At 43.5% G+C, this 12,679-nt stretch overlaps 1 protein-coding gene across 2 annotated transcripts in view; it reads left to right on the forward strand.

The window, feature by feature from the left end:
* Positions 1–12,679, forward strand: part of CCDC88C (coiled-coil domain containing 88C) — a 99,050-nt gene that overhangs the window by 49,126 nt on the left and 37,245 nt on the right. For both annotated transcript variants that reach the window (XM_081908407.1, XM_081908408.1), the window contains 6 exons: positions 199–282; positions 2,014–2,154; positions 5,123–5,307; positions 7,240–7,321; positions 8,345–8,503; positions 12,523–12,669. In XM_081908407.1, coding sequence (XP_081764533.1) covers positions 199–282; positions 2,014–2,154; positions 5,123–5,307; positions 7,240–7,321; positions 8,345–8,503; positions 12,523–12,669 — 798 coding nt within the window. The remainder of the gene's footprint in view (positions 1–198; positions 283–2,013; positions 2,155–5,122; positions 5,308–7,239; positions 7,322–8,344; positions 8,504–12,522; positions 12,670–12,679) is intronic.

Raw genomic sequence — 12,679 nt, forward strand, 5'->3', positions numbered from 1 at the left:
TACTCCTAATTTAGCACTATAGTTATAATTAGTAAACCTAATAAGCTAATTACCAATGCAAGCTATTAAATATCCCAGCCACATTTGTTTTATCATTTCCTCTCTAATATTCAGGATATATAAAAAAAGAAGGTGCAGTGCATTTTCAGTGCTCAATAAACAATTATGCGATGTGCCTTTTTTTGTTCCTCTTGATAGTGTGAAAGAAAAGAAGAATTCATTGAAAGGATAAAGCAACTAGATATTGAAACTCAGGCTGCAATAGTTTCTCATATTCAAGAGGTAAGATTCTCAACTCCTTTGTTCCTGTTCTCTTGTGTTCCAGTGGACTTTCCTATAACTTCTCATTGAGTTTGTGAGTACAGGTGGCATTCATATCATGGCTTTCTGGCTCATAAATGTTTTGCTTTTCCTGTCTGTATTTGGGCCATAAATGGGAAATGCAAAAGAAAGATACCCAAATGGGCATAAAAACAACAACTGGAGCAACTCTTAAATGCAGCATTTGGTCTATAATATCACTATTACGTGTTAATGTTAGAGGAAGAAAATATGTGTAGATCATCGTTCTGCAAACTGGTACCTTCTACAGTGTCTGTCTACAGTTCCTATCAGCCCCAGCCAGCCCAGCTGATTTAATAATCAGTTTAAGGCAGGAGATAGGAGATTTAAAAGGGAAATGGAGAAACTTCCAAAGGTTTTTGCCATCCTTTGTGAGTCTTCCTCTCCTTCTTTTGAGATGTCAGTAAGCTTGGGCTTAAAAGGGAAGGCAGAGACTTTGCTTCTCATGTTGTCCAAACCCAGGATCACGTTTAAGACCTCGCCTCTTTAACCATGATGTGTAGCCAAACTTTATCCTATGATTTAGATCACAGAGAACTCTTAACCATGATTCTGAATTTGAAAGACATAGTGAATCAAACTTTGGCTTAACTGCTATGCTATGCTGTACTAAAAGGACAGGGAAGGAGCAAAGTGGGTGGGAGCTCCTGTCTGGGAAGCCAGCACATAAACACAGTCCTGATAACCCATAGTTTGACTTGTCATGATGTGCGAACCAGGCCAGTGTCTCAAGAATCTTTTAATGATACTGTATTAATGGTTCTCTAAACTGGAATTATTCACTTTAATCCCTAGCGAATAGGAGGAGGAGGATGGTTAAGTTTCTGATTGTCACCAAACTGCTTTTCCAAAATGGTGGGATGCAATCTTTTGTGAGGCTATTGTCCTGCCTCTAGATAGCTATGATTTGAAGCATTTTCCACATTCATTGGAGTTTACTTTTGTGCGGAAGCCAACAGTTTCAATTTCAAGAAGAGTGATTTGCCAAAGCAATATAAAACAGGGGTCAGCAAACTTTTTCAGCAGGGGGCTTGACCTTGTAGGGGGCAAGGCTATATACTGGGGGGGGGGGAATTCCTATGCCCCACAAATAACCCAGAGATGCATTTTAAATAAAAGTACACATTCTACTCATGTAAAAACACCAGGCAGGCCCCACAGATAACCCAGACATGCATTTTAAATAAAAGCACACATTCTACTCATGCAAAAACACGCTGATTCCTGGACCATCCGTGGGCTGGATTTAGAAGGTGATTGGGCCAGATCCAGCCCCTGGGCCTTAGTTTGCCCACCCATGATATAAAAGGTCTCATATGATATAGGCAAATATGATATTAGCTAATGCAGCAATTACTATGGGAGTCTGTTGGAATGTGAATATTAACTTGCAATCCTAGGCATTATTTACAGGAAATAGTCCTGTTGGACTCAATGGGACTCAATGTTTGCAGAATCAGCTTAATAGAATTGCAGATCTTACTGTGCAGCAGCCTTCTCCAGCCTTGTTGCTCTCCAAATGTCTTGGACTACAGCCGTCATCAAAACCAGCCAGCATGGGCCAAAGGTCAGAGGTGACGGTTGTTTGAGTGAGGCTGCTCTTCAGGCAAAACTCATGCACAGCTTCCAAAAAAGAGACAAATCTCCTGCTTTTTTCTTTCTTCATTTCAGGTAACCCATAACCAGGAGAATGTATTTGACTTGCAGTGGCTAGAGCTCCCAGATATGGCTCCAGAAGAACTCGAGTCTCTTTCCAGAAATATGGTTTTCCATCTCAAGAGGCTGATCGATGAGAGAGATGAGTGCACAGAGGTATGGATAATGTATCTTGAATTGCTTTTTATTTATGTTGAAGACAATGCAGTTTGTTAGAAGTATTGTGCTAGACTTTCCTTTTCCGGTTAACCATTTGCTCTTATATTGATCTCTGGCCATTTGGGGCCTGTCTTTTTAAATTAATAAATAAAGCCTCTGTTTCTCTTGGCCATGGTCTTAATTAACAATGCAAGTTTTCCACCTGCGTGTTTCCATAACATGAAGAGCACAGCTTCCTAGTTAAAAACTGTGCCAGATGTACTGAAATCTTTGATGTTTCTGCTTGGCTCACCTTGTATCTGAGGTGTTCTACATAATATGCAGAATGAGGCGATAAAGTTTTGGGCTGTGCCATTTCAGACTGCGGGTGTGGGCAGGATCATAACTTTCGAATGCTTCCCCAGGTAAAATTATCCAGTAAATCCAATAAACAGCTCAGGAAAGGCCTGGATTTTATCTGTGCAGTACCAGCAAGTGTTGGCTTTCTTTGCTGTATCATGATTATTGCTTATTGCTGTTGGGCATGTGAGATAAAGTAGCGCGTCTGGGAGAAGGGAGATCTCTCTTTTACATGCTAGATTACTGCAGGCAGAGAGCTTTTTGTGTGCAGGACTATGCATAAAATAACAAAACAAAGCAGCCTCCATCTGCAGTCTGAAGTGGCACAGAACACAATTTTACCACCTTGCTCTGTGTTCTGACTTGCTTCTTGACAACCAAGTTATTTTCATTCCCTCTCTGCACTCTTTGCTCTTGACGTAGCACCCTAAAAAGCCTTTCTCCTGATTCTTTCCAAATATACTTGGGACAGGCTAGATGTGATAGCAGTAGGGCCCAATGTGTAAATGTGGATCTGTCCTGAGATGTGATCACATCAGAGGGATAAGAGCAAAAGGACACGTGGGTGAGTGCTCTCTCTCTCATCTTGCCTCTCCACAGTCTAGGGACCCAGCTACATTAGTACAGTGGTACCTCAGGTTACATAAGCTTCAGGTTGCAGACTCCGCTAACCCAGAAATAGTGCTTCAGGTTAAGAACTTTGCTTCAGGATGAGAACAGAAATCGTGCTCTGGTGGCGCGGCAGCAGGAGGCCCCATTAGCTAAAGTGGTGCTTCAGGTTAAGAACAGTTTCAGGTTAAGAACAGACCTCCGGAACGAATTAAGTACTTAACCTGAGGTACCACTGTATTGTAAAGAAAAATTGTTTTAAACGCTTTGTAACACCGTGACAAACGCGTTTGGGACGCGTGACCCGTGAGGGACGTGGGTGGCGCTGTGGGTTAAACCACAGATCAGAAGGCTTGCCGATCAGAAGGTCGGCGGTTTGAATCCCCGCGATGGGGTGAGCTCCTGTTGCTCGGTCCCTGCTCCTGCCAACCTAGCAGTTCAAAAGCACGTCAAAGTGCAGGTAGATAAATAGGTATCACTCCGGAGGGAAGGTAAACGGCATTTCCATGTGCTGCTCTGGTTCGCCAGAAGCGGCTTAGTCATGCTGGTCACATGATCCGGAAGCTGTACGCTGGCCTCCTCAGCCGATAAAGCAAGATGAGCGCCACAACCCCAGAGTCGGTCACGACTGGACCTAATGGTCAGGGGTCCCTTTACTTTTACCTAACACCGTGACACCAGATGGCGCTGTGGAGTCCCATCTTTCGACAATGTGATTTCCCAATATGAGGTTTACAACACTTTTTCGCGAAACGTTTTTTTGATGTGTCTAGATCCAGCCTAGCTCTTCTCCTCCCCCTGACACTTTTCAGTTGGGTGTAGTCCTGGTATCGGAACTCAGTGGAGAGAAAAGAGTGCAGGCGGGAGATAAGCTGCAATGTGCCAGTCAGTTCTCTTCTCCCCACGACTGCACCCCAATGTACATACTTGAGGCAGATCTACATTTCAAGTGATAAATCTGCATCTGCTGCATATCACTGTAGGTTTAGGTAAGGGATGACAAGATCCTTTCTTGTGCCCAGCTTGGTCTTTTTATGTACAAATATGGAATTTTTAGGAAGCAGTGTAAAGGCTGCTGCCCCCATGCAATATTACTTTCCATACTGTGTTCGTTAGAAGCTGTACATCAAATACGAAGCAGTTTACATTAACATAAATGTCTTTATAAGGAAGCATCTTATATTGTAGTAACTGGAAAGAAGAGAAGGCACAGATTTCCCCAGATCTCAAAAAGAGATTGGGATTCGTTAGCCTAGGAAAAAGGCCAAGAAGCCTAAGGACGTATGATGTTGTTATAGTTCTCAAATTGTATAATAAGCCATCTCAACAACCACTTCAAAAGTTTACAGAACTCTGAATGAAAAATAATTCCATGTAGGAATTGGCAAGTACCCTGCACTCTTAGCTCCAGCCGTCAACTGCTGAGATGTGTATTTTCAAGACCCACCCTTGTTTTGTGGTTGCATTTTTTTAATCGTTAAGTCTTCATACTCCTTTTAATGTATTTTAAATTGCTGTAAACTGCCCTGAGACCTTAGGGTGAAGGGTGGTTCATAAGTTAAAATGCTACTATTACTACTACTAATAACAATACCAACTACTAGAAGAAGAAGAAGAAGAAGAGTTTGGATTTGATATCCCGCCTTTCACTCCCCTTCAGGAGTCTCAAAGCGGCTAACATTCTCCTTTCCCTTCCTCCCCCACAACAAACACTCTGTGAGGTGAGTGGGGCTGAGAGACTTCAGAGAAGTGTGACTGGCCCAAGGTCACCCAGCAGCTGCATGTGGAGGAGCGGAGACTCCTCCCAGATTACGAGACTACCGCTCTTAACCACTACACCATACTGGCTCTTGACTACATGGTCCTTAATTTCTGTGCTTGTTCAACTAAAGCTTTCTGTGTCTAAATCTTCCTATAAAGTCATCGACTTTCATAAAGTAGTCTGAGATCCTTTTAGGAATGGAGCTATGTGCAAGCTGTATTCTTCACATGGGTTGTTTTGTTTGTTTGTTCCCAGCTCATTGTGGATCTCACTCAGGAGAGAGATTACCTGCAATCCCAACAGCCGCCCAGCCCTTTAAAAACTTCCAGCCCAGCCTCTTCGCCAAACCCAGCCAGCCGCCTCTCCAATGAGGACAAACAGCATCTGTCTGTGGAGCTGGCAGACACAAAGGCTAAACTAAGGAGGATCAGGCAGGAGCTGTAAGTACTGACACTAAGCCCCTGGAGCTGCTGGAGAACTCTTGGCCTCTTGGTGGCCTTCGATAACACAGAACTGCATGCACAGTCTGTAGCATTTAGCTTCAGTGTACAGTGGTACCTTGGATTACAGACACTTCAGGTTACAGACTCTGCTAACCCTGAAATAGTACCTCGGGTTAAGAACTTTGCTTCAGGATGAGAACAGAAATCGTGTTCCGGTGGCGCGATGGCAGCGGGAGGCCCCATTAGGTAAAGTGGTGCTTCAGGTTAAGAACAGTTTCAGGTTAAGAACGGACCTCCAGAATGAATTAAGTTCTTAACCCGAGGTACCACTGTATTGATCAGTACTGGTAAGTCCTACATTTAGCTGCGCTTACAGAACAGGGTGCTCAGTTTCTCCTGCTGCCTTCCTGAAGAAAGCAATTTGGGGTTTATTTGTTTTCCACAACACACGCCTGCTTTTGCACACTTGCTCATCAACCCACTACGTTTTCTTGCCTTCGCACAGTCTGCATTCTTAAAAATGTATATACCAGGGTTTCCCAAACTTGGATTCCCTGCTGTTTTTGTACTACAACTCCCATCTTCCCTAACTAGCAGGACCCCTCCTCAGGGATGATGGGAATTGTAGTACAAAAACTGCTGGAGACCCAAGTTTGGGAAACCCTGGTATAGAGAGAAAAGAAGACGGAAAGCGGTGGAAGTTGTCGCTGTAAATATTTGAATGATCACGTGACACAGATAGATGGCAAGGCGGCTTTTCCTGCCTTTTTATGCTTCAGGGCAGAAGGCCACATCTCACTTGACATGGCTGCTGCCAGAAGCTGCATTATTGCGCCACACCTGCATCTCCCAACCCTCACTAGCAACAGTCCATGATGCTGAGTCCTAACTACTTATGTGCTAACAAAGATGCACGTCTTTATTCATGGTCCTGCTGTTTCCCTGTGTGCAGTTTTAGCAGGACCAGCCCAGTACATTTTGCTGGCCCAGGCAAAGGGCGATTTGGCACCCCACACCCACTTCTGTTCATGTACGCAATCTGGCAACACTGGCAGCTGAGCCTTATTTTGACACTAGCAGTGGGACAGCAGCCTCAACTGCACTTGAAGGCAGCTGGTTAGCTTGCGGTGGAGGGGCATACATACCAGCCTATGTGCAGCACGCAGCTCTTTCCTCTCCTCCCCTTGGCACCTGCAGCCTGAGCCAGCTGTCCCACTCTGCCTAATGGTAGAGATGGCACTGAGTTCTCAGAGGTCACAAAGAGAAAGGAAAAATATATGAAAATAACAACAAGAGATGTGGAAAAACAGTAAGAAAGGACTGGATAGTACTGTGAACATCATAAGATTAGATTTGTGGACATTAAAACAGCAGTAAAAGGCAAGAAGTTGATTGGATCCCCTTCAAAACTTGAAATATGGGTACCCCCAACAAAAATTTAAAATTCGGCTGTGTAATTTGGAATTTATGTAATTTGGTTTGATTTTGTGTGATTGGTCGGTTAATAAAAAATTATTCTTAAAAAAAAGAGAGATGGCACTGAGTTCTTTTTAAAAAGCACCATGAAGATATAACACCAGATAGCCTTATTTTGCCTTGCCTCTTTTTCTTCTATTTTTCTGTTTTTACTTACCCCTTCCCATGCGTCATTGTTACTGTTGCTTCTCTTTATTTTTTGATGTATACTTTTTTTTTGTTCTCGGTTGGTAATGGATAAACCGGAAAATTAAATGACTTTTTAAAAATCCTGTAGTTTGAAACTGCTTTTTAGTGGTATGTGGTGCTTGCTAAATTTGGTAAATTAGCAACAAGAGAACTTGAATCGTACCACATTTCTCATCTAGGCCTAGATATGGGATATTCACAATGCATTAATGGTTCTTGGGACTAATGTGGCAAGATCTTAATCAACTTTTATGATCTCTTTAGGGAAGAAAAATCGGAGCAACTTGTTGACACTAGACATGAAGTAGATCAGCTAGTCCTGGAACTGCAGAAAATAAAGCAAGAGGTAAGGAAATCTACAGCTATTCACTTCAGAGGTGGGGAACCTTTTTTCAGCCAAAGAGCAGCATTCCTTTGCGAGAACCTCATGCCTGTGGTGGGTGGGGCCAGAGGCAAAAGTGGGTGGAGCAATGGACTGTGGCTATATTCCAGCCATACAAGGTTGAATCCCCACGACGGGGTGAGCTCCTGTTGCTCAGTCCCTGCTCCTGCCAACCTAGCAGTTCAAAAGCATACCAGTGCAAGTAGATAAATAGGTACTGCTGCGGCGGGAAAGTAAACAGTGTTTCCATGCGCTCTGGTTCCCATCATGGTGTTCCCTTGCGCCAGAAGCAGCTTAGTCATGCTGGCCAGATGACCCAGAAAGCTGTCTGTGGACAAACGCCGGCTCCCTCGGCCTGAAGAGCAAGATGAGCACTGCACCCCATAGTTGCCTTTGACGGGACTTAACTGTCCAGGGGTCCTTAACCCTTTACCTTACCTAGTCCAACCCCCTGCGATGCAAGAATCTCACCTAAAGCATCCATAGTGACTCTTAGACATGTTAGCTACATAGAAGCTCCATGTTCAGAACCGTATGCTCAAGATTTCCCATTGCTGTGGAACGGTGGTGGCAGAGGACTATGGACTTTGTGATACTGATCTATTATTTTTATGTTTTATTTTTGGATATCACTTATGGTGTGTTTTTTTAAATAGCAAGCAGCCTAGAAATGCTTTAAAATAAATAATGAAATAAACAGGAAGTATGTTGTTGTTTTTTCCAGGGGTGGCACCCATCCATTGCAATGCCCTCCCGCTTTTTTATGGCTTTGGCATTTTCTTATGGTGGTTTAGTGCATTTTGTGGAGTTCTTTACATTATATGCATATTTTAGTGTTGCAAGCCATTTTTAGGGGAAGTGGACATGGAGGACCGGGGTGGGACAAGTTTCTACATAAACAGATAAAATGAGTGTCCATCATTAAAATGTCTTAAAACTTTGCTGTGCTAGTTTTTTTCCCCTTTTTTGGTTTTTGTTTTAACTCAGAACATTAACCTCATGGCAGATGCCCGTTCTGCGCGGGCCTATAGAGATGAACTGGATTCCTTAAGAGAAAAAGCAAACAGAGTGGAGAGGCTTGAAATGGAGCTGGTCCGGTGTAAAGAGAAACTGCACGATGTGGATTTCTACAAAGCACGGATGGAGGCAAGTCAGGTTTTTAACCAGTAGTTTATGTATTTAGATATATTAAAAAAATGTACAGTGGTACCTCGGGTTAAGAACTTAATTCATTCTGGAGGTCTGTTCTTAACCTGAAGCACCACTTTAGACTCCTGCTACCATTCTGCTGCCGTTGCACGATTTCTGTTCTCATCCTGAAGCAAAGTTCTTAACCCGAGGCACTATTTCTGGGTTAGCGGAGTCTGTAACTTGAAGCGTATGTAACCTGAGGTACCACTTAATATAATAAACGATCTCAAAAATATGTAATAAAGGTGCATTCTGTTTCCCACAATGGTCAGCCAAATGCCTACAGGAAGCCCACATGCAGGTCCAACGTGCAATGTCTGCTCCTGCTCACCATTCCCAACAACTGGTATGCCTCTCCTTCAACCCCAGTATGTACCTCACCCTTGAAATGGTCCCTAGGAAAACATGGTGGCAAATAGCATTAGGGAGGAGTGAGTCCTCTTCCAGCCTGCGGCTCAAACTACATCCCCAGTTGCTGCCTCTTCTGCTCCACAGCAAGTTCCGACAAGCAGGAAGCACTGAGGGGACAAGATGGCGGAGTCATCGCTCTAGCCATCGCTTCAGCCCAGGGTTGCCTCCTCTTAAAGCTGCAGAAATCCTAAATCTCCCTTGTCTCCATATGACTGCCTATACCAACCTGACATTTACGTTTGTGTTTTCACTAGTAATAGTTGGAATTGTGAGGCATTAGTGTTGAACCTGTCAGAATTTGAGGGAGCTTCTCTCACCTGTAGAAAAGTCTGTGGCCCTCACTCCTCTTCATAATAATAATAATAATAATAATAATAATAAAATTTATTTATATCCCGCCCTCCCCAGCCAAAGCCGGGCTCAGGGCGGCTAACAAAAATAAAACAGTACAAAAGCACAGTACAAACAACACTCTAAAATCATTCAACATAAAATTGATTCAAATCAAGCCACTGGCAACCATTGTGCCAGAGCTCCACGAGGATTGCCGAGGGAGGGAGTCAGGCTGTGCCCTGGCCAAAGGCCCTGCGGAAAGATGTCAAATCCCGCAGGGCCCTAGTCTCTAGTGACAGAGCGTTCCACCAGATCGGAGCCACAGCCGAAAAAGCCCTGGCTCTAGTTGAGGCCAGCCTAACTTCTCTGTGGCCTGGGACCTTCAAGATGTTTTTATTTGAAGACCGTAAGTTTCTCTGTGGGGCATACCAGGAGAGGCGGTTCCGTAGGTACGAGGGTCCTAGGCCGTATAGGGCTTTAAAGGTTAAAACCAGCACCTTAAACCTGATCCTGTACTCCACCGGGAGCCAGTGCAGCTGGTATAGCACCGGGTGAATGTGGTCTCGCAGCGAAGACCCCGTAAGGAGTCTCGCTGCGGCATTCTGCACCCGCTGGAGTTTCTGGGTCAGTCTCAAGGGCAGCCCCACGTAGAGCGAGTTACAATAATCCAGTCTGGAGGTGACCGTCGCATGGATCACAGTGGCTAGGTCAGGGCGAGAGAGGTAAGGAGCCAACTGCTTAGCTTGGCGGAGATGAAAAAATGCTGCCATAAAATTGAATGCTTCTCTCAAAACAGTGCTATACCCATGAGCGCTGCTTTTGCCATCCATGGTTGCTTCATTTTGAGAAAGTAACCGAGTTCTGTTTTAATTTGACAAGCCTTCCAGGAAGCAGCAAGGTGCATGTGGTCTGTAGGCTGCCCTGCTGTGTAATCCCAATGTAGTGTGTGCTAATAATGCACAGAAGAGCAGTGTTAGTGCATTTCCTCTGAGGAGGAGATTCCAGCCCGTCATAAATATGCCATGACATTCCTCTGCATTGAGTACCATGCTGCTCCTGGAGACTGGATTCTTTCAGAAGCTAGGGAATCTCTGCTTGAGTCCCCTGCTGCAAACACCAGTCAAGATTCCCCAGAAGAAAATGAGAAGTGAGTGGAATAAAAATGAATTCCAGTATGCAGTTTTTAAAAATGCACAAAGAGAGTGGTGTTTTAATACTAAACTGCACTATTCAGACACACACACACCCCACCGCCCAAGCTATGAAGTCATCTGTGCAGTTGTTTTAGTTAGTTACCAAAGAAATTGTGATTAATGGCTTTTTTTGTTAATTAAAAGTAGAGAATAAATCTTTAGGCAGGCATTGTTTGTCTTTTATTGCTTACCTAACACAAATATGATTTGCAGCTAAGTGCCCTTTGAGGTCAATGCCACAGGGTACATTTTCCAGGCTCTGACTTGCAGCTTTATAGTTTTGTGGAGTAATTATTTCAATTAAAATGTTGCTTGTAGGCGGCATAGTTTGAACAATGGTTTCACTGTGCGAATGATACAGGCCACCTAAAGCAGAATTTCATCTGATTCCAACAAACTGCGGCCGAGTCAGCTTTAAACCATGCTTTATTAAGCTGTCTTGTTGCAATCAACTGTAGTTAGGATTAAGCACAGTTTAGGGTTTATATTAACTTCTGACATGATAAACCATGATAAACCATCATGCCAAGAATAAGGCACATCAAACCTCAGGCTCATGCCTTCACCTTCCTTTTTTACCAAACTGGAAAGGGAGGGGGATGGCATGAGCCCGAGACTTGCTGTGACTCTTTCTTGACACAGTAAACCATGATTTATTACCATTGACACAGTAAACCATGATTTATTACCATGATGTCCAAGCTGACCTATTGATTTGACCAACCGTTAAACCTTCAACACATTCACTGATTCTTTTCAGAACTAATTAAGGATTAGATATGTGCTGTTCTTTCAAGTGCTTTAACCTGTTTAATACTATGTAAAACAAGTATCAGACTGCAGCTCTGTGCACACTTACTTGGGAGTAAGGCCCATTGAACTTTCTTCCAAGCACATGTGTTTAGGAGTACGCTGCAAAAACAGTGCTAAATATTGCACTACAGCCTCATGTAAGCTTAGGCTGACCTGCCTCCTTGTTGCAAAGTTCCCTTAAAAGAGGTTCTAAACACATGTTGGCCTTGCAAAGACGACTCTGAGGGGAAGCAGAGCGTTTCTGTAATACATTTGAGCAGGGGAAGCAACCTGCGGACCTCTTTCCCTTCCCCACAGCAAAGCTTCTCCTCCTAAGGGTATCAAGCTATTGCATATGGCTGTTGTATAACATATATTTTGGTGCTAAGTCATGGTAGTTGTTTTGTCTTCATCTTTCTCATGAAAATGAGATGGAAGGATTTTTGTTATGTACTGAAGTTCTCACCCTGGGCCAGCAGGGGGACACTGTAGGTAGTTTTCACTCAGGTCCGCGTCAGTTATTTTAGGCGGGAAACCCTGGGTTGTTGTTGCTACAATGTTGACAGCTGGCTGCCTATAAAAGCAGGCCGGCTGAGCTGTTTGCTGTTCAGTTTTCTGTTCCAGCTTACAAAATAAAGAGCTGCTTGGAGAAATCGCTGTGTCGTCTGCCATGTCTACCCACTATTTAACAATTTTAATATTGGTTCATTCTTTTGAAGGATGCCAGTTAACTTTAGCATTTCATTTGTTATCTAGTTAATGGCTTTAACATATGGATTTTGCTGATCTGAGTAAATTTCCTGCTCTGCAAGTTATTTCTGTCTTTCTACAATTTCCATATCAAAAGTGGCCTGGACTTGTGATTCTTGGAAGTCAAACTTCTGCTAGGAAAACAAAAGTCTTTTAATTCAAGAATGATGTTGCATCACACGAAGATTAAATTTCAGTATACAGTGGTAGCTCGGGTTAAGTACATAATTCGTTCCGGAGGTCCATTCTTAACCTGAAACTGTTCTTAACCTGAAGCACCACTTTAGCTAATGGGGCCTCCTGCTGCCGCTGCGCTGCTCCACGATTTCTGTTCTCATCCTGGAGCAAAGTTCTTAACCTGAGGTAATATTTCTGGGTTAGCGGAGTCTGTAACCTGAAGCGTATGTAACCTGAGGTACCACTGTATTAAAATTACCTGCCATTTGAAACCTCAATGAAACCCTATCCTTTACTTTGTGAATTTGCCATTTTTAGGAGCTTAGAGAAGACAACATCATATTAATGGAAACAAAGACAATGCTGGAAGAGCAGCTGATGATAGCAAGAGCTCGTGGTGATAAATTGCATGAAGCTGAAAAGGAAAACTTGCAGCTGAAATCCAAGCTTCATGACATAGAGCTGGTATGGTTAT

Source organism: Podarcis melisellensis (genome assembly GCF_964234715.1).
Source record: "Podarcis melisellensis genome assembly, chromosome: 1".
Classification (NCBI taxonomy): Eukaryota; Metazoa; Chordata; class Lepidosauria; order Squamata; family Lacertidae; genus Podarcis; species Podarcis melisellensis.